Source organism: Elgaria multicarinata, chromosome 21 (genome assembly GCF_023053635.1).
Source record: "Elgaria multicarinata webbii isolate HBS135686 ecotype San Diego chromosome 21, rElgMul1.1.pri, whole genome shotgun sequence".
Taxonomy (NCBI): Eukaryota; Metazoa; Chordata; class Lepidosauria; order Squamata; family Anguidae; genus Elgaria; species Elgaria multicarinata.
The window spans coordinates 6,059,370-6,080,828 of NC_086191.1; the positions used below are offsets into that span (position 1 = coordinate 6,059,370).

Consider the following 21,459-nt stretch of genomic DNA (forward strand, 5'->3'; position numbering starts at 1 on the left):
CCCCCCCCCCCCTTGCTCCATCGTGTCGGGTGGGACCTCAGCCCGCTTCCCTTCCGGAATGGGAGACGACGGAACGGCCTGCAGAAGAGAAGCAAGATGGGAGCAGAGTCCCTTACAAGACATCGGGCCCCTTCTGCCTTCTCTGGGTCCTGCCTAGCCCTCCCTCATATGTACGTGAAGCTTCAAGAGTCCCAACTGCGACAGGGAAATTGTAGGCAGGAATTGCGTCCGGGTGGGAAGGCTAAGTCGGTCTCTCCACCGTTGCTGCTACAGTTCAGATAAGAGATGCTGCTGAACGAGTTGAGCTGTAGGAACATGCCGACCGGGAGCTGTAGGGACATTCGAACTCGGAACTACCCAGAGGGCAGGAGGCAACAGCTTTAGAAACGTGCCATGGGGAAGGCGCTTCGATGGACCTTTGGTTCTGACCCGGTGGGGTTCTCCGTAGGTTCCACAAACTTTGCGAGGGCATGCATTTAGGGTCAGAAAGAAACCGCCTCAAGTCGACCATGGTCAGATTGCAGAGACTGTTAATAGGGTACAGAGGGGAGAATTTAGGCTCCGGTGGAACTTTTCACCACGGCAGTGCCACTCTGGTGGGAGAAGGTGCGGTGGCCCTAATTCTCCCCTCCGATGAACCTACGGAAAAAGGCTTCACCTGGTCAACCCTAGAGGGAACAGAAAGACGCCTGGGGCCAAGTTCTATGGAAAAGAGACACCCGGCACAAAGCCCTCCTAGGAAAGTCATGGATTCCCCTAACGCGGAAAGCAGACAGGCCTGCAGGTGCATGACCCCCACCCCGCCCACGGTGTCACCGCTCCACGGTGAACACGCCTGCCGTTGCTAGCTCAGCTGCCCCCAGGTGGGAGCACCTGCCTTTCTTTCATCCTCCTCCCCCCCGCCACGAGCCACGCCGGGCGATGTTTACCTGACTACGGTACTTCTTGGGCTGCCAGTTTCCTAGCAACCGGGCAGTCAGCTAGCAAGAGCAGAAGGGAATATATTTATGACAGATGTTTCCAGACAAGTCCCTGAACAAAAGGAGAACGGGGAGGCGAGGGTGCAGGGAAGCAACAGAGGCCCAGAAAGCAAAGGCAGGCCAATAATAATAATAATAATAATAATAATCGTAGAAAAGGAAGAGGAAAAGAAAGGAAAAAATATGCACCACTGGCTATTGAAGTTAAAGCACTCTGGCAACAGGAAAAGGTCACAATTATTCCGTCAGTCGCATCAGTCACTGGCATCACATCAAAAAACTATTTATTTAGCTCTCTAGACAGAAAACCTTCATAAACTGGGCCTACCAAAATTTGGCCAGACCAACAGCCCGAAAGCAGCCCTACTTAAAACGTGTCCAGTGGTCAGGCAATTCCTGAATCAGTAAAAGGTAGCATGACTTGGCAAAGCCCGTCACGTCCGTCTAGAAAAAAACGCCACGGGCGCGAGAAGAGAAATGACGAGGAGGAGGGTGATAATAAAATGCAAAATTCTGTAGACAGAGTATCCAACGTTCTGTACTAAATTCTGCAGTAAAGAAAAGAAATCAACTGAATACGTTTCTATCGCTCGGCCGACATAGTCTGGACACACTTTACCGGGGAGTAAACTCCCATTTGCTTGCGAGTAAACCAGGGCTGGGCTATTAGTCCGGCCTTTGCAGAAAGGAGCCAAACGACAAAGGCGGGATCCCCAAACTGACCGGGAATTTCATTAAGCCCGTTTTCCTAGCTCCTCAAATTTCCTGCAGGCGCTTTCAAGAGGCTCTCGATGGTCGTGACTTTGCAAACGACGGGGAGTTGATTCAGGACAGGCAAAAATAACTCCTTTTTTTAAAAAAAACTCCAGAATTAACTTATGGAACTCACTGCCACAAGATCTACCTCTGAAGAAAAGTTGCGGTGGGGCGGGGGCTGATGTCAATAAGGGAGCGGCATTGCCTTTCTGTCCAGTTTGAGGACCTCCTGTTGGTTGTCCACGGTACGGAAACGGATCCGGGATGAGATGGACCTTTGTTCTGATCCAGGTTAGGCTCGAATTATGCTCTTTACCATAAGGGCTAGAAACTTGGTTGCTGTTTTTTGAACTGAAAGCAGCAATTCTTGGGAATTTAAAAAACAAACAAAACCCAGCCTGCATCCTCTGCCACAACCTGGTGCCCTCTAACTAGAATCATAGAATAGCAGAGTTGGAAGGGGCCTACAAGGCCATCGAGTCCAACCCCCTGCTCAATGCAGGAATCCACCCTAAAGCATCCCTGACAGATGCTTGTCCAGCTGCCTCTTGAAGGCCTCTAGTGTGGGAGAGCCCACAACCTTCCTAGGTAACTGATTCCACTGTCGTACTGCTCTAACAGTCAGGAAGTTTTTCCTGATGTCTAGCTGGAATCTGGCTTCCTTTAACTTGAGCCTGTTATTCCGTGTCCTGCACTCTGGGAGGATCGAGAAAAGATCCTGGCCCTCCTCTGTGTGACAACCTTTTAAGTATTCGAAAAGTGCTATCATGTCTCCCCTCAATCTTCTCTTCTCCAAGCTAAACATGCCCAGTTCTTTCAGTCTCTCCTCAGAGAGCTTTGTTTCCAGACCCCTGATCCTCCTGGTTGCCCTCCTCTGAACACGCTCCAGCTTGTCTGCATCCTTCTTGAATTGTGGAGCCCAGAACTGGATGCAATACTCTAGATGAGGCCTAACCAGGGCCGAATAGAGAGGAACCAGTACCTCACGTGATTTGGAAGCTATACTTCTATTAATGCAGCCCAAAATAGCATTTGCCTGTCTTGCAGCCATATCACACTGTTGGCTCATATTCAGCTTGCGATCTACAACAATTCCAAGATCCTTCTCGTTTGTAGTATTGCTGAGCCAAGTATCCCCCATCTTGTAACTGTGCCTTTAGTTTCTATTTCCTAAATGTAGAACTTGGCATTTATCCCTATTCAATTTCATCCTGTTGTTTTGAGCCCAGCACTCCAGCCTATCAAGATCACTTTGAAGTTTGCTTCTGTCTTCCAGGGTATTAGCTATCCCACCCAATTTTGTGTCATCTGCAAATTTGATCAGCGTTCCCTGCACCTCCTCGTCCAAATCATTAATAAAATTGTTGAAGAGCATTGGGCCCAGGACTGAGCCCTGTGGTACCCCGCTTGTTGCCTCTCCCCAGTTTGAGAAGGTTCCATTGATAAGTACTCTTTGAGTCCTTATTAGGATGGACTACAATTCCCAGATTTCCTGACCATTCACCGTGGTCCCTGGGACAGAGGGAGTTGCAGTCCGAAAGGTCGGGAGAGCACCAGGTAGTTATTCCTGTGGAATCGCAGCACACCTGTACAGTCATGGCCAAAAGGATGAGCTCAGAGGCTGGTCGTACACGAAAGCACAGACCTGAAGCCGTAACTGTTCAGGCCCTTCTCAACTAGAAGTCATACCTGCTGCTATTACAACAGCAGGTAAAACACCTGCTGCTTTTAATAGGCCTTTTTCACCACCTCCCTAGGCAAACAGCTGCCAGGAAACCAGAGGGGAGAGAGAGAGAGAGAGAGAAAGAGAGAGAGAGAGAGAGAGAGGAGGCAAGACTAAATAAAAATCATGGTTTGTCAAGAGTGTCAAGGTGAGCAGATGGGTCTGGATCAATGCTATCTCACAAACAGACAGCGAGAGAAAGATTTGCTTCTTCTCAATGTGTTAAAAATGGCCAGAAGAGCCCGTTGTCTGCGGTTCAGGCCGTGTCATAACAAAGGCACACGCAGAACGCCTCCCCTTCGAACTTGAAATGATCCAGGAAAAGGGTGCCCTTGAGCGTGTGCAGAATGCCCGATCCGCAGCTCTACGTCACCACAATCAGCCCGCAAGAGCCTGGTGAGGTGGAGGAAGGGCCGAAGAAAGTGACTTCAAAAGCGGAGTTGGATCTGTCCCTTTTCAGGGCCTGAAACGCTAGGCGGGAGTCAACGTGTGGATTTGGAGACCCGAGAGAACCCAGTTCGAATCCTGGCTCAGCCGTGAAGCTGCCCGGCTAGCCTCGGGCAGGTCGACATTTTCCTCAGTCCAATCACCTCTTTGGGTTATTGCGAGGAAAAGGATAACGTTTGGGAAACGCCATGCAACAGGGATAGTAAACACAAAGCAACGTGCCCCGTAAGTCCTTATGGTACAAAGGTGACACACGTGATGAGCAGGAAATTCAAGTAGGGGGAAAACCAGTCTTCTCCTGGTCTATCTCCACAAGCCCCATCACTCTTATAATCCAAACTCCACCATCTTTGCCTTCCTTCAAAGACAGAGCAACTTTCCCTGTACGAGCCCAGAGAAAAGGATATCTGGGCATATACAGAGTGCCTCCCACCTTCTCTCTAGGAAAGCACGGCAGCATCAGACCAAGGGCCCGTCCAGTCCAGCAGCGTTCAGTTCACACCGTGGCCGACCAGCTGCCCACGGAAAACCCACCAGCAGGACACACGAGAGAAGCAACGAAGTACAAGATTTAGAGGAGTCACAAACTTCTAGTCCTCTGACAAATGGGTTTTGCGGCTTGTGATGGGGTTGGAGAGGAAAGGGTTTGAATGTGAAATGTCGGAGTCTGCCCTGTTTGCACCCACCCGGCGTTCACTCTGGTTTCTGTCACTTTGCGTTGCGTTTTATGTCTTTCCTGGACCGTCGTACAGCGGCTGAGCTGAATATTATTGAATAAATAATAAATATTTATTATGAATAAATATTCTCTTTGCAGTGCAGGATCTTGACCCAAAGGCATAACGCCAACTTGCATCCCAAAGTCTCTAAAAAATCTCACTTCGCTCAGACAAAATTAAAGTGCTGGACTTATGTCCAGGGCCTCCCAACTGGTGTTAACCCCTGAACCTATCATTAGAATTTCTAGGCGTTCCCCCCACCTCCTCTGAAGACGTTTGGAGAATAAAATCCAACCATTTTTAAAGCTTATCAGTGCTCTGCTTCAGGGTGGATTCCTGCATTGGGCAGGGGGCTGGACTTGATGGCCTTAGAGGCCCCTTCCAACTCTGCTATTCTATGATTCTATGTACTCGATTGAACCAGTCCACAGACTTAAGCTTGGCCAGCTGTCATTCACGTGGCAGCAAGCCCTGCCCACAAATGGGCGGGGTGCCATGATTAAACTCCGCCCATACATGGGCGGGGCTTGGAGTGAACGAACTCATAGAGTCCATTGGAGACGTTTTCACATCCATGGGAGGAGGGCAAAATTATGAAGGGCCCTCCCTACATTTTCAATTTTATTATGTATTTAAAAAAAAAAGTTTCTAGTTCTCATTAGTTAAGCAGATATAAAGAGAAGCATCCCAGCAGAATTGACCCAGTTGCTCACTAACATGTAACACACTTACATACTTTAAAAACATTAAATTATGTTTTTAAATTATGTAATGTGAGATCACATTACGCCCGTCCTTTTACAACTTCATTGGCTGCCAGTCCAGGTCCGGGCCCGATTCAAAGTGCTGGTATTGACATTTAAAGCCCTAAACAGTTTGGGGCCAGGTTATTTGAAGGAACGGCGCCTCCCATATGTACCTGCCCGGACCTTAAGATCATCTACAGGGTCCTTCTCCGTGAGCCCCTGCCAAAGGAAGTGAGGCAGGTGGCTACTAGGAGCAGGGCCTTCTCTGCTGTGGCACCCCGGCTGTGGAATGAGCTCCCCAGAGAGGTCCGCCTAGCACCTACATTGTACTCTTTTCGACGCCAGCTGAAGACCTTTTCATTCTCTCAGTATTTTAACACTTAATTTAAATTTTACTGTTCTAACTCTGTATTTTAACCTTATATCAATTTTGCTGCGTGGTTTTATCCCGGTTGTGCTTTTTATACTGTATTTTGTATTTGTGTTTTTAACCTGTTGGTTGTTTTACTCTGTACAGCACCATGTACATTGATGGTGCTATATAAATAAATAAATAAATAAATAAATAAATAATAATAATAATAATTTATGTTTTAATTTTTGTGAATCGCCCAGAGAGCTTCAGCTATTGGGCGGTATAAAAATGTAATAAATAAATAAATAAATAAACAAACAAACATTAGGCTAACTGTATTTAATGGTGCCCTAACGGGGCAATGCTGCATAAGTTTAGACAGAAACACTGAAACCTGTACGACTTATTCCAGTCCAAATTTGCATAGGATTGCACCCTTAATTGTACGACCCGTTAAGTAAGCCATTGGATGTTACATGTTAAGGGAGCCATTGGGTAGAATCTTGCCTGGATGCGTTTCCTGGTATCTCTTTAAGTCACAGGGACTAGAATCTTTCAAAAGGAAAGCTGAACATTCAGAGAGGGGCTTGGATAATCTCTGCCCTTGCGGCCCTCCTATCTTGGTACAGGAAAGCGGTTATTATCCGGCTAGGATCTAGCAGACCAGGCCTCGTCTTTTATCTCAGAGGGGCCTGTGTTTTGGTACTTTGGTTCTGCCTTTACATCCGAAGAGCCACACTGCACGCCTCCCATGTATCAAGGCATGGCAATGTCTTCAAATAACAGCAAACACACTGCCAGAACAGCAACAATCCACAGACGTAGTAAAGAAGGGACCTTGTGCCCCATAGACAAAGGGTTGCTCCCAGCTCTGGGGAGAGAGAAACTACTGCTCCCCACTCCCACAAGGGAGGCAGGGGAGGTTGAAGAAATGGGTCTTTTTTGAGTGGGACAATAGACAAGGGAGACCCCCAGGGACGCTGGGTTTTTATTTTATTCTTTAATCTGGAGAAGGATGTGGTTATCTTGTGTTGCATTTCGCTGGCTTCTTAGCCAAACCGGGCTTGCGTCGGGGATGTGGAGACGGCTGCCAGATAGGATGGTATTTAAAACCGGTTTTGCAGCCCAGGAGATGGGCTGCCTTCACGGGGGTGTGTGTGCAATTATTCTGCAGCAGGGGGTCAGAGAAGACTAAGCGTGTCTCTCAGGAGTTAATCGCATGAGAAGATGCCTTGTGGGGAGTGTGTGTGTGTGTCACGTCTGCGATTGGCGTCCCTCCCTTTCTCCCAGGCGCTCAAGGCAGCCAAAGTGGCGTGGAGGGGCAAGGTGGCATCTCATTGTATCCTCAACAACAACCCAGCAAGGTAGGCGCGTTAGATCAAGACTGTTTACAGCTAACTAAATACAAGTCCTATATACAACTATATAGGTGAACTGATTACTGTTGGGGCACATGACACACGTTCCATATAGACTGAAAGAACTGTGGGCATGTTTAGCCTGGAGAAGAGAAGATTGAGGGGAGACATGAGAGCATTCTTCAAATACTTAAAAGGTTGTTACACAGAGGAGGGCCAGGATCTCTTCTCGATCCTCCCAGAGTGCAGGACACAGAATAAGGGGCTGAAGTTAAAGGAAGCCAGATTCCGGCTGGACATCAGGAAAAACTTCCTGACGGTTAGAGCAGTACGACAAAACAGCAGGGAAAATATCCTGACTGTTAGAGCAGTACGACAATGGAACCAGTGACCTAGGGAGGTGGTGGGCTCTCCCACACTGGAGGCCTTCAAGAGGCAGCTGGACAGTTATTTGTCAGGGATGCTTTAAGGTGGATTCCTGCACTGAGCAGGGGGTTGGACTTGATGGCCTTAGAGGCCCTTTCCAACTCTGCTATCCTATGATTCTATAATTCATGGTGTAATTTCCTGCTTTTCATTCCACATTTGTAATGGTTTAACAGAAGGTGTAGATCTGGCCATAGACGTCTTTCCTGCTGTAGCGTCTCTCTCTCCTAATCCAAGTAAAAGGGTGGGTGGGTGAATCTGGGTGTACTTAAAGGGACAGTTCACCTGTATTGCACAAAACGCTTACAACTCAAGGGTCCAGAGGAGAAACCTGTTTTCCTGGAAACGCTTCACCCTTGGCAGGCTAGCAAAAAACGTGGGTGGTGTGAGGTGGCCCCCACCTGCTGTTCTCCTGGCTTCACCGAGAGTGCAAAAGCCATCTGGTTACCGCCACACACATGGACGAGCCGGGGTGGGTGGGGTTAGGGGGGAGCAGTGTATTAAAAGCTTTCACAGCAGGTGTTAAGGAAAAGATGGCGAAGCCGCTTCCAGTGATCAAGGCCGTCAATCGGACAGAGGGACGCTCTGCGGGACTTACCCCTGGCAGTGTTTTCTGCTCGTGGAGAGCGCTTTGGGCCTTCAGGGCTGACTCTCGGGCGCAGTAGGTCAGGAAGGCACATCCTGGAAGAAGAGGAAGAAGAAGAAGAAGAAGAGATGGCGATTTAACCAGTGACCGAAGGCGCTAGGTGCTGTTCGAAAAGACGCCCGTTCCCTGTCCGCTTAAAAAAAAAAGACCGCAAGGTTAGAAGAGGAAGTGAAACGCAAGGGTTGGTTCTAAGCGGTTATTGACCTTAGGGTCCGGGCAGGTACATATGGGAGGAGGCATTCCTTCAGATAGCCTGGCCCCAAGCCGTTTAGGGCTTTAAATGTTAATACCAGCACTTTGAATCGGGACCGGACCTGGACTGGCAGCCAATGAAGTTGTAAAAAGACTGGCGTAATGTGATCTCGCCGGCCAGTCCCTGTTAGTAAACAGGCTGCCCTGTTTTGTACCAGTTGAAGTTTCCGGACCGTTTTCAAAGGCAGCCCCACGTATAACACATTGCAGTAATCCAAACGGGAGTTTATCAGAGCATGGATAACTGTAGCATTCCCTAAACTGGTGCCCTCCAGAGGTTTCAGGCTACGACTCCCAGCAGTCCTGAGCATTGCCTATGCTGGTCAGGGCTGATGGGAATTGAAGTCAAAAACATCAGCGGGGGGAGGGAGAACCAGGTCAGGAAAGGTTGATCTAAGCTGGGCGTTGTGTCCAGGAAGCTTAGACTGCAATCCTAAACGTTCTTGCCAGGGAGTCTTTAGAAGAGCCCTGCTGGATCAGACCCAGGGTGCAACTAGTCCCACATTCTGTTCACACAGTGAACCCACAAGCAGGACAGGAATGCAACAACACCCTCCCGTCCATGTTCTCCAGCAACTGAATGAATACGTTTAGGATTGTGCTGTTAAGATGCCGGTGAGAAGGTACATCTCAAGTGGCTTGAAACCAGTTTGACTCCCAGAGCTACATTGCCGAGAAAGTAGCCTACGGAGGGTAGGCAGATAATCCTCAGTTTGAAAGAATTTCTTGCCAAAACTAGAATCGCTAGGGTTTCTTGGGTTGGAAAGAGGACAGTTGGAGGCAGGTTTGAAACCGGTTTGAATTTGCGGTGCAGACGTGCTTCCAGCCTGGAGAACTCATTTCCTGGTAACGCATGCGTGTCTATATATGCACCCACAGCAACGTCTCCGTTTTTTGCCATTGTGAACTGCTCTTCCTTTGTTATATGTTATTCATTTGTATTATTTCATTTTTATTACAACAATAAAATATACACATGAATTACCAACATCTTACGCAGAGTTTAAAAACGAAACATAGAACGATGCCTAGAGATGTGCGGACTTTATACTGTTAGTTTTACCCTACCCTGTGCCTGCTTACCCTACCCTGTGCCTGTTGGCATTCTCTTCCCCTCCTTATTGTTTTACTAGGATTTTATTAGATTGTAAGCCTATGCGGCAGGGCCTTGCTATTTACTGTTTTACTCTGTACAGCACCATGTACATTGATGGTGCTATATAAATAAATAAATAATAATAATGAATGTTCCCACGGTATTTTGTGTTTTTTCTATTGTTTATGAATAAATGCCATTTTTCGACAAATTTATCCAGCTGGTGTCTTCTTTTGGCTCCTGTGAAGTAGGTAAGTTTAGACAGCAAAGATACAGTCTGAAAAGGCTCCTGTCAGTGACGTAGCAAAGGTGGTCCTACGAGAAAGATAGCAATTGCAAAAGCGATTGCGATAAGTCTGCAAGGGAGTCTCCAATTAATTTTTATTTGTAAGATCGTCTATACGGCCCCTGAGGGAGCTTACGACATTAAAACCATAGAATATGGGAGCTAAAACAAAAGCAAAGAGGGCAGTACAAGAAATGCAAAAAGGAATCCATCTAGCGCACAGGAATTTGAACAAGTCGAAGGATTTAAAACGGGCCGGGAAGCTGAGATTTGATATGTTCGAGCTATTTCATGGAAGGAAATGAAAGGGGAAAGATCCACCAACGCGCCTGAAGTTGAGCGCACGATATATAGGGAGCCCAATGTGTTGTGCATATACCAAAAGCCTTGACAAGATTTATCCTAGCCAGCAGTCGTATAATGAATGTCAATGGATGTTTAGCAAACATTTAATAAACATATAGCAAAGTTACTGGTGATTAACAAGGACAAACACATGTCGCAAACATGAAAGAATACAAACAAGGGAAAACGTATAAATGTAATATTAAACTATGTCCAAAATGGTGGTAAGGATTTCTAATCTGTAATTGACAACTTCTAGAAACAGCATAAATCTAATCCTTGACAACTTCTAGAAACAGCATTTCCAATCTGTAATTGACAACTTCTAGAAACAGCATAAATCTAATCCTTGACAACTTCTAGAAACAGCATTTCCAATCTGTAATTGACAACTTCTAGAAACAGCATAAATCTAATCCTTGACAATTTATAGAAACAGCATTTCTAATCTGTAATTGACAACTTCTAGAAACAGCATAAGTCTAATCCTTGACAACTTCTAGAAACAGCATTTCCAATCTGTAATTGACAACTTCTAGAAACAGTATAAATCTAATCCTTGACAACTTCTAGAAACAGCATTTCCAATCTGTAATTGACAACTTCTAGAAACAGCATAAATCTAATCCTTGACAATTTATTTATTTTTTATTTTATATATTTTTATTATTTATTTATTACATTTTTATACCGCCCAATAGCCGAAGCTCTCTGGGCGGTTCACAAAAATTAACTTCTAGAAACAGCATTTCCAATCTGTAATTGACAACTTCTAGAAACAGCATTTCCAATTTGTAATTGACAACTTCTAGAAACAGCATAAATCTAATCCTTGACAATTTATAGAAACAGCATTTCCAATCTGTAATTGACAACTTCTAGAAACAGCATAAATCTAATCCTTGACAATTTATAGAAACAGCATTTCCAATCTGTAATTGACAACTTCTAGAAACAGCATAAGTCTAATCCTTGACAACTTCTAGAAACAGCATTTCCAATCTGTAATTGACAACTTCTAGAAACAGTATAAATCTAATCCTTGACAACTTCTAGAAACAGCATTTCCAATCTGTAATTGACAACTTCTAGAAACAGCATAAATCTAATCCTTGACAACTTATTTATTTTTTATTTTATATATTTTTATTATTTATTTATTACATTTTTATACCGCCCAATAGCCGAAGCTCTCTGGGCGGTTCACAAAAATTAACTTCTAGAAACAGCATTTCCAATCTGTAATTGACAACTTCTAGAAACAGCATTTCCAATTTGTAATTGACAACTTCTAGAAACAGCATAAATCTAATCCTTGACAATTTATAGAAACAGCATTTCCAATCTGTAATTGACAACTTCTAGAAACAGCATAAATCTAATCCTTGACAATTTATAGAAACAGCATTTCCAATCTGTAATTGACAACTTCTAGAAACAGCATAAGTCTAATCCTTGACAACTTCTAGAAACAGCATTTCCAATCTGTAATTGACAACTTCTAGAAACAGCATTTCCAATCTGTAATTGACAACTTCTAGAAACAGCATTTCCAATCTGTAATTGACAACTTCTAGAAACAGCATTTCCAATCTGTAATTGACAACTTCTAGAAACAGCCTAAGCCTAATCCTTACTTCAAGTTTGGAAGAGTCCAACATTTCTCTTCAGGAAACAAACAATCTACCACGGGGGTTAGAACCTGCAGCCAACAGGCCAAGCTTATATGTTTATGGGATGGTGAATGTTTAACTTTTGAAAATTGAAAATGTGTATTACTGATGAAGTTGGAAACAGTGCATACAATCCAGAGTCATCGTTTAATATGACATTTATACGTTTTCCCTTGTTTGTATTCTTTCATGTTTATGACACGTTTTCGTCCTTGTTAATCACCAGTAACTTTGCTATATGTTTAATTAAATGTCCATTGACACTTACTATAAGACTACTGGCTTGGATAAATCATTGAGGCTTTTTGTATATGCACAACACACTGGGCTCCTTATATATTGTGCGCTCAACTTCAGGAGTGTTGGTGGATCTTTTCCCTTTCTTTTCAGTCTCACAGTGAGGGTTCCTCTTTTTTTTGCTTTTGGATTTCGTGGAATGAATCAGGGGCACGCCTGAAACACACCTAGAGCATCATCAGATGGGGGGAAATCGCGGTTCCCTACCGTCACTTCTCTGCTCTCGCTCCTGTCCCACAATACTTCCTCTTTCTCCCCGGAGAAGAAAGAGGAAGTAAATAAAGACCACACAGCCTATTCAGGGGGCGGTTTTATCGTGCTGTTTTTTCTGCACACAGCAGGAAATGGCGGCACATTCCGCTTCTTTAAAAAAAAAAGTCGGATTAAAAGATTCCTACCAAGTCTCCACCCAGGGCCTGTACCCCATCCTTGGTTCACAGGAGGTGGCTTGCAGAGAGAGAGAGTCTTGAGATCTAGCCCCTTAACATTATGCATTCTAGAAAACAGTGCAGAAATGAATTCTGTAATCGGCCAGAAAACACTCCCTCTTCCCCCGCCCTCGTCCACCACCTCCAAACTCCACATCTCTTAATCTCCACTTCATAAATGCTTTTTACACCAGCGTTTCTCACCCTTGCACGATCGACCAAATGTCTTTCCACCGGCAACCCAAACGGAAAAGCTAAAAATATATCCGCCGACGCAGCGTGCAAGACGGAAGGGCGAGAACCGCCACGAAGAAATTTCACAGGAGACTCTTCCACGTTGAGCAACAGCTCAAAAATTACTCCCCCCCCTTCCGCTCCACCTTCTATCTGAAGCATAACACACTTCTAAATTTCGAAACAACCATCACTGGGGTGTTAGAGAGGGAAGCACCCCAGGGGCCAGATTCATAAAAGGAATTGCAAAAACCCTGGAAGGAAATTGGTTCAATATTAATTTTCTTTGCAATACCGTTGGATGTAGTGATGACTCAACAGCCCTGATCCTTTGCACCTTTACTTGGAAGTAAATATTGCAGACGTCCAGCCTGATATGACTCAACAGATCCTCAGAAGGAAATCCTGACTGTGTTCAGTAATATTCTCTCCCAGGTTAACTGTGCCTAGGATTACAGCTCGGCATCTTTCTTGTAACTATCTACGTAATGTTCAAGATGTTCCCCTCTTCAAATAATTCCCCATCAGAAGTCCCCCATCCAAAGAGTACTGTGGATGGTAGAACAGAATACAAGGAATAACTGTAAATCCACCCACCAGGAATAATAATAGTAGTAGTAGAATCATAGAATAGTAGGAAGGGGCCTCTAAGGCCATCGAGTCCAACCCCCCACTCAATGCAGGAATCCACCTTAAAGCATCCCTGACAGACAGCTGTCCAGCTGCCTCCTGAAGGCCTCTAGTGTGGGAGAGGCCACAACCTCCCTAGGTTATTGGTTCCATTGTTGTACTGCTCTAACAGTCAGGAAGTTTTTCCTGCTGTCCAGCCAGAATCTGGCTTTTTGTAACTTGAGCCCATTAGTCTCTGTCCTGCACTCTGGGATGATGGAGAAGAAATCCTGGCCCTCCTCTGTGTGACAACCTTGCAAGGACTTGAAGAGTGCTAACATGTCTCCTCTCAGTCTTCTCTTTTCAGGGCTAAACAGGCCCAGTTCTTTTAGTCTCTCCTCATAGGGCTTTGTTTCCAGACCCTTGATCATCCTCATTGCCCTCCTCCGAACATGCTCCAGTAGTAGTAGAAAAGGAAAAGGAAAAGAGAGAGAAATATACACCACTGGCTATGGAAGTTAAAGAACTCTGGCAACAGGAAAAGGTCACAATTATTCCATTAGCTTCATCAGTCACTGGCATCACAGCAAAAAACTATACAGAAAACCTTCAGGAACTGGGCCGACCAAAATACATCCTCACACCAACATCCAGAAAGCAGGCATACTTAAAACATGCTCTGTTGTCAGGAGATTCCTGAATGAGTAAAAGACAGCAAAGCCCCTCACATCTGTCTAGAAAAACCACCACAAGCGAGAAAAGAGATCGTCATGATCATCAATGATTGGTTTATTTTAAATGGGGGAATTCATTGGAGGAAACCATATTCGAAAAAGGAAATCACACGTATGCATTCAGGGGCATCGTTTCAGGGGGAAGAAAAGGGCCCTTTCCCCACTGTTTTCATGGGATTGTCCATTAGGTGCAGCAATATTCCTGTTCATTATGGGATGCGAACAGAAACCAGGAGAAATGTTCTTAAATGTTCTACTCTGCTCTGCTCTTTCCAAATTTAGGGTACTTTCAGATAAGAAGTGCAGGACACGGAATAACGGGCTCAAGTTACAGGAAGCCGGTTTCTGGCTGGACATCAAGAAAAATTTCCTGACTGTTAGAGCAGTACGACAATGGAATCAGTTACCTAGGGAGGTTGTGGGCTCTCCCACACTAGAGGCCTTCAAGAGGCAGCTGGACAAGCAATTGTGCCTGGTGCGGAGAATGTGGATCGGGAGACATCTTTCTCCCTCTCCTGTAATCCTAGAACCCAAGGGCGTCATCCCATGAAGCTGATGGGTGGCAGATTCAGGACAAATAAAATAATGAGCTCAAGTTACAGGAAGCCAGATTCCGGCAGGACATCAGGAAAAAAATCCTGACTGTTAGAGCAGTACAACAAAACATCAGGAAAAACATCCTGACTGTTAGAGCTAGTTACAATGGAACTAGTTACCTAGGGAGGTGGTGGGCTCTCCCACACTAGAGGCCTTCAAGAGGCAGCTGGACAAGCATCTGTCAGGGATGCTTTAGGGTGGATTCCTGCCTTGAGCAGGGGGTTGGACTCGATGGCCTTGTGGGCCCCTTCCAACTCTGCTATTCTATGATTCTATGATTCTAAGAGGCTATTATTTTGCTACTGCCCTGGCTCATTCATGAAATGTTATGAGAGAGACTGTGTGTGTCTAGATGCCTTTGTCTCCCATTTGTAACCCTCCTGGGTTTTCCCACCATTGCTTCTGTCTTTTTACTTTCCACAAATACAAGCTCCATTAAAGGAGGAAAAGGTGGAGCGGCTACACAATGTGCTTTGAGTGTTAGCACTAGGAACTGTCCATCTGGAAGCTCCCGTAATCTTGGATTTATCTGAGAACATGAGCACTTTTGAATGTTGCTTTGACGCTGACCCACCCCGTCGCCGCAATAGCGAGTGTGGCCTAGCGGTTAGGGTGTCGGACTGGGAGTCGGGAGATCTGGGTTCTAGTCCCCACTCGGCCCTGGCAACCCCCGCCCGGCCTGCCTCACAGGGTTGCTGTTGTGAGGATAACATGGAGAGGAGGACGATTATGTATGCCACCTTGGGTTCCTTGAAGGAAAAAAGGCAGGATGTAAATGCAATAAATAAATAAATAAAAACTGAACTGGCCCACCTGGACGCATTCAGTCTGGGGAGCAGAAATCTAGGCCTGTTTGTTTTATACTTTGAACAGTTTTAATTTTTGTGGAACACCCAGGGAGCTTTGGTTTTGGGCGGTATAAAAATGCAATGAATAAATAAATGAATGAATAAATACACTTCCTCCCCCAGCTCCACCCTTTCCCCCACCAAATCACCAATCATTTTTTTGGGGGGGGGGGTTCCAGCTTTTGTGCAGCTTCCCCCCTCTCCATTCTAAAAGGTTGAAATCACAGAATCATGGAATAGTAGAGTTGGAAGGGGCCTATAAGGCCATCCAGTCCAACCCCCTGCTCAATGCCTCTCCTAAGGATTAGTGACTGTCAAGAAGAGATTTAAGCTAAAATATGACGGCGTTTTTGGAACTTTTGAGTGCCCCCCCTTTTGCTTTTGGCCTCAGCAGCCACAGGTTCAACACTTCTGCTTTAAATTGTTGTTGTGAAAGCAGGGAAGACATGTGTGGTTGAACGAAACAGCTGTGTCTGGGAGAAAAGGTGAGATGACCATTGGACAGAGGCTATCAGTACTGCACTGAAGGAAAGATATACCTGTGTGTGCCTGAATTGGAGCCTAATTTAGAAAAGCTGGTGGCAGGAGTGGGATTTCAAACTGGGTTCACACGACATGCTAACCCACCCTGGGTTATTGTGTGGCCTGAATGCAGTTCGTTTCCCGCAGGTTGGGTCATCATGTTGTCTGAACGCAGCGCAAATTCTTCAGCTTAGCTTGTTAACCATACAGTGTTGGTTCATTTTTCTCAAACGAGCCGCCTTGAGAATTCATGGTTGGGTTGTTCAGGGTGGTTAAACAGCCACACTGCATGGTTAATGCAGAAAAAAGCCCTGCGTTCAGACAAGACGATAACTCACCCTGCGGAAACGCCGATGCATTCAGACAGCGCAATAGCTCACGGTTCAGCAACAACCCACACTGGGTGTGAACCCAGCTGTGCGATTGTCCCGTTTATATATTGCCAGCCTACTGGTTCTCCGACGTGGGCCTTCCGAGAACGCACATCCTGACATTTCCACATGAGTTGCAATTTGAGCTAGGGTTCAAATGCACAGATCAAGGTGTTTCACACAAGCGGAGCCCCGTCCCTTGATGCCTACAGCAACCGCTGACGGGTCCCGGCATTATTATTCTTGATGGTTTACATTTGTTTTTCTATTTTATTATGCTAATGGTGTGTGTGTGTGTGTGTGTGTGTGTGTGTGTGTGTCATGTAATTATATCATATTTTTAGGGTTTTAATCTTTGCAAATACAGGACACGGAATAACGGGCTCAAGTGACAGGAAGCCAGATTCCGGCTGGACATCAGGAAAAACTTCCTGACGGTTAGAGCAGTACAACAATGGAACCAGTTTCCTAGGGAGGTTGTGGGCTCTAACAGTCAGGAAGTTCTCCCTGATGTTTTGTCATACTGCTCTAACCATCAGGAAGTTTTCCCTGGTGTCCAGACAGAATCTGGCCTCCTGTAACTTGAGCCCGTTATTCCGTGTCCTGCACTCTGGGATGATTGAGAAGAGATCCTGGCCCTCCTCTGTGTGACAACCTTTCAAGTATTTGAAGAGTGCTCTCATGTCTCCCCTAAATCTTCCTTTCTCAAAGCTAAACATACCCAGTTCTTTCAGTCCAGGCCAGGATCTCTTCTTGATCCTCCCAGAGTGCAGGATACGGAATAATGGGCTCAAGTGACAGGAAGTCAGATTCCGGCTGGACGTCAGGAAAAACTTCCTGATGGTTAGAGCCAATGACTTAGGGAGGTCGTGGGCAATCCCACACTAGGGGCCTTCAAGAGGCAGCTGGACAGCCCTCTGTCAGGGATGCTTTAAGGTGGATTCCTGCATTGAACAGGGGGTTGGACTTGATGGCCTTATAGGCCCCTTCCAACTCTACTCTTCTATGATTCTATGAAACTGCCTACAGAGGTGTTAGGTGGCAGAGAAATGGAATAAATGAAATCGCATCCAGTCTGGCGAGACGCTGGACTTGACGTTGGCCTGATCCGCAGCAACTTCCGCACCACAAGCTCAGGTGCAACAGAGAGGACTTGGACATCACCTCAAAAGCCGTGCCGGCGCGTTTGGCTTCACGTCCTCGAGTGATGAGAAACGACAAACAACCGCGGACCGAGCATGCACAAACAATACAGATCACGCAGCCCTCGAGCTAGCAAACGCCCGGAGACGCCCAGAGACGCGGTCACCCTTGCTCCCTGCCGTGACGTGCGCCAGGTCCCAAAACTTGCTCCGCTGTGCTTCCAGCCCCCCTTCTCTTCCTCTCCATCCCCCCGCTTCCACCCCCTTTGTTTCCTCTTTTTTTTTCAAAAATTCATGAGCAAAATATGTTCTTTTTCTTCCCGGCCGAAGCGCAGAGTCTATATTTAGACTCCCTGCCAGCGAGCCCGTCGCGCGGAGCAGCGAGGCGGAAAAGTAAAAGCCGTCACACTCCAGCGGGCCCGTCTCACGGTGCCACGTCAGCCAAGCGGACGGGACGCCAGCGGCAGCGTTCCTGAGGGGAAGAGCAGTCGCTTGGGGGTGGCGAGAGGAGAGGGGGGGAGAGAAAATGCCCGCAAATGAGCAGGCGGGAAAAGCATCGGCCGACGCAAAGAGAATTGGTTTGTGTTTAAGATTGTGACAGGCTGCCAGCGTGCCACAAATAAAATAAAAATAAAATAAAACACTGTGGACTAGAAACTTGAGGAGTGGACACACTAGAAAGTAAGGAACCAGGAAGTCCTTGTTTCATCTGGTTAGGTGATGTTCACCCTGTTCTGGACAGGGTTGCACATATCTAGCACATATCGAGGGTGCTAGGTTCATAGAATCATAGAACCACAGAATAGCAGAGTTGGAAGGGGCCTACAAGGCCATCGAATCCAACCCCCTGCTCAATGCAGGAATGCACCCTAAAGCATCTCTGACAAGTGGTTGTCCAGCTGCCTCTTGAATGCCTCTACTGAGGGAGAGCCCACAACCTCCCTAGGTAACTGGTTCCATTGTCGTACTGCTCTAACAGTCAGGACGTTTTTCCTGCTGTCCAGCTGGAATCTGGCTTCCTGTAACTTGAGCCCGTTATTCCGTGTCCTGCACTCTGGGAGGATCAAGAAGAGATCCTGGCCCTCCTCTGGGTGACAACCTTCTAAGTATTTGAAGAGTGCTATTTGAAGAGCCTTGAAAGAAAACCGGTCTCTTGCCGCGATTACTCAGTGCTGAGAGAAATGCACGTTTTTTTACGAGCTTGGAGTGAGCCTCCCCTAGGACTCCTTCACATTCCCCATGATGGATCATGGTAGCAAACCCCGATGTGGCTTTGATGGCCATGTGGCAGGCAGAAATTCAACAGGTGCAGCTACCCCATCCCTGTTTTTCCCCCCTTTGTTTTTGCCAGTCATGGTTCCGTTAAAGGGACAAAACCTGTGTCAGCAAGGAGATATGGTGTGGAAAACACAATACAGAGAAACAGCATCTGATTCTTAAAAACAACTTTTTTGGTCACAGTACCACCACAGCCAGGCTGGCATCTTCGGCGAAAAGGGACCTACACAAAACGATAAACACCCAACTTTCCTTCCAAAGTTCAGTCTTCCCAAATATATGTCTTTCGTAAGGCGTCATCAGACGGGCGTTTTATTGCATGAGTGTTAATGGGCACTCACAGGTTTTTGCGGGTCCTATTCATGCCGTCGTCCGCGTCCCCTCTAGTCAAAAAGACCCCGGTAAATCCAAATTATCTTTGAGACGGGAGTTGCCACGATCTCCTGCTGTGTGCAGAAGCAGCGGGGGATCCAAACGGCCCCCTGAATGGGCCACTTGCACATGGTTTACTTCCTCTTTCGAAAGAAGTAGTAATGAGGGACAAAAGCGTGGGCGGAGAAGCGACGGTAAAGAAACGCGATTACCCCCCACCCCCGGTGTAATGACACTCATAGTGTATTTCAATGACTGAGCCAGAGAGTTGAAGGTAGAGTTGAGTGGAAGTATCCCCACTCCACCCCACCCTGTAAAAAGCACACCCCCATGAAGAGTTTCATAGACTCTTGTGAACATGTGCGTGAAAGTGTTTGCACTGGTAAGTCGGGAGTGCAATTGCCATGTGTGGCGTAGCGAGAGCCAGTGTGGTGTAGCGGCTAAAGTGTTGGACTGGGAGTCGGGAGTTCTGGGTTCTAGTCCCCACTCAGCTATGGAAACCCATTGGGTGACTTTGGGCCGGGCACTGACTCTCAGCCCAACCTACCTCACAGGGTTGTTGTTGTGAGGATAACACAGAGAGGAGGAGGATTATGTATGCCACCTTGGGTTCTTTGGAGGGGAAAAGGCGGGATATAAATAAATAAATAAGTCTTGTTTTGCTGCCCCCTTCCAAGGAATCGGAAGCAAAACTGCCAATATTGTAAAGCCTTTCTACACTTGGAATGCCGTCTATATTTCCCAAATGGGAAAGGGTTGGAGGAACCGCCCTACGAGGAAACGTTACAACTTTGGGGGCTGTTTAACTTTTTTTAAAAAAAAGGCAAGTAAGGGGGGACCTGATAGAGGCACATGAAATCATGCATGGTGTGCGTGTGGGGGAAATGGGCCCAGTTACTCTAATACTAGAACCCAGGGCAGCCTAATGAAGCTGAGCGATTGGGAGATTCGGGACGGATAACACGAAGGGTTTCGCCCCATCACGCAGAGATGGGCACAAAATACAGTTGATGTCGGCCAACATGGAGTAGAGAAATTCGTGGAGGAGGCGGCCACGGCTACTAGTCATGATGGCTATATGCTACCTCTGGTGGAGGCAGGGATGCCTCATGTGTACTTGTGGGAGACCGTGAGTGGGAGAGGGTCCTACATTTGGGTTTCCCACAGGGAGGTGGTTGGCCATTGTAGGATCTCTAGCATGGATCTTCTCACATTCTCAATGCAAGCAGTGAAGAGTGGTCTGGTTGTCTCATTTGCCCTCACTGTAGCTTTATTTATTTATTTCATTTATATCCCACCTTTTTCCCTCCAAGGAACCCAACGCATTGTACATAATCCTCTTCCTGCTCTACATTTTATCTTCACGACAACAACCCTGTGAGGTAGGCTGAGCTGAGAGTCTATGACAGGCCCAAAGTCACCCAATGGGTTTCTATGGCCGAGTGGGGACTCGAACCCGGATCTCCTGACTCCCTGCCCAACACCTTAGCCACTACACCACACTGGCGTTGCTATGTAGCCAACACTGATTGGCTACCTAACCTACGAGGGAAGGTTACATCAACTGGGATTGTTTAGTTTGGAGAAAAGGAGGCTGAAGGGAGACATGATAGAGGTGGACAAAATGATGCATGGTTTGGAGAATGTGGACGGGGAGACATTTTTCTCCCTCTCTCAAAATACTAGGACCCGGGGTCATCCCATGAAACTGATGGGTGGGAGATCCAGGACAAATAAAAGGATGTACTTCTTCACACAGTGCATAGTTAAGTTATGGAACTCACCATCACAGGATGTGGTGATGGCCACCAATCTGGATGGCTTCAAAAGGGGGTTGGATAAATTCCTGGAGGCGAACGCTATCCAGGGCTACTAGCCCTGATGGTTGTGTGCTATCTCCAGTAGTCGAGGCAATAAGCCTGTGTGTGCAGCAGTTGCTGGGGAACATGGATGGGAGGGTGCTGTTGCACCATGTCCTGCTTGTGGACTAGATGGGCCCTTGGTCTGATCCAGCAGGGCATTTCTTATGTTTTTATGATGTCGTCAGGTTCATAGCGTGATCGACGGTTGGTTACATTGGGATTTTTGTTCACTGTGCAGGAGAAATTGGAAGCCATGTTAAATTGGGTGTGTGTTAATGAAACCAAAGTAGCAGCAGATTTGAAGGAGAAAACAGCATAATCAGAAGTGAAAAACTGTGTGCAGGGAGGGGGAAAAAT

General features: G+C 46.5%; 1 protein-coding gene across 1 annotated transcript in view; it reads right to left on the reverse strand.

Annotated features, from left to right (window-relative positions):
- CELF3 (CUGBP Elav-like family member 3) overlaps positions 1-21,459 on the reverse strand; it is a 68,917-nt gene that overhangs the window by 35,860 nt on the left and 11,598 nt on the right. Inside the window, exon 2 of the mRNA XM_063146046.1 lies at positions 8,109-8,191. Coding sequence (XP_063002116.1) covers positions 8,109-8,191 — 83 coding nt within the window. The remainder of the gene's footprint in view (positions 1-8,108; positions 8,192-21,459) is intronic.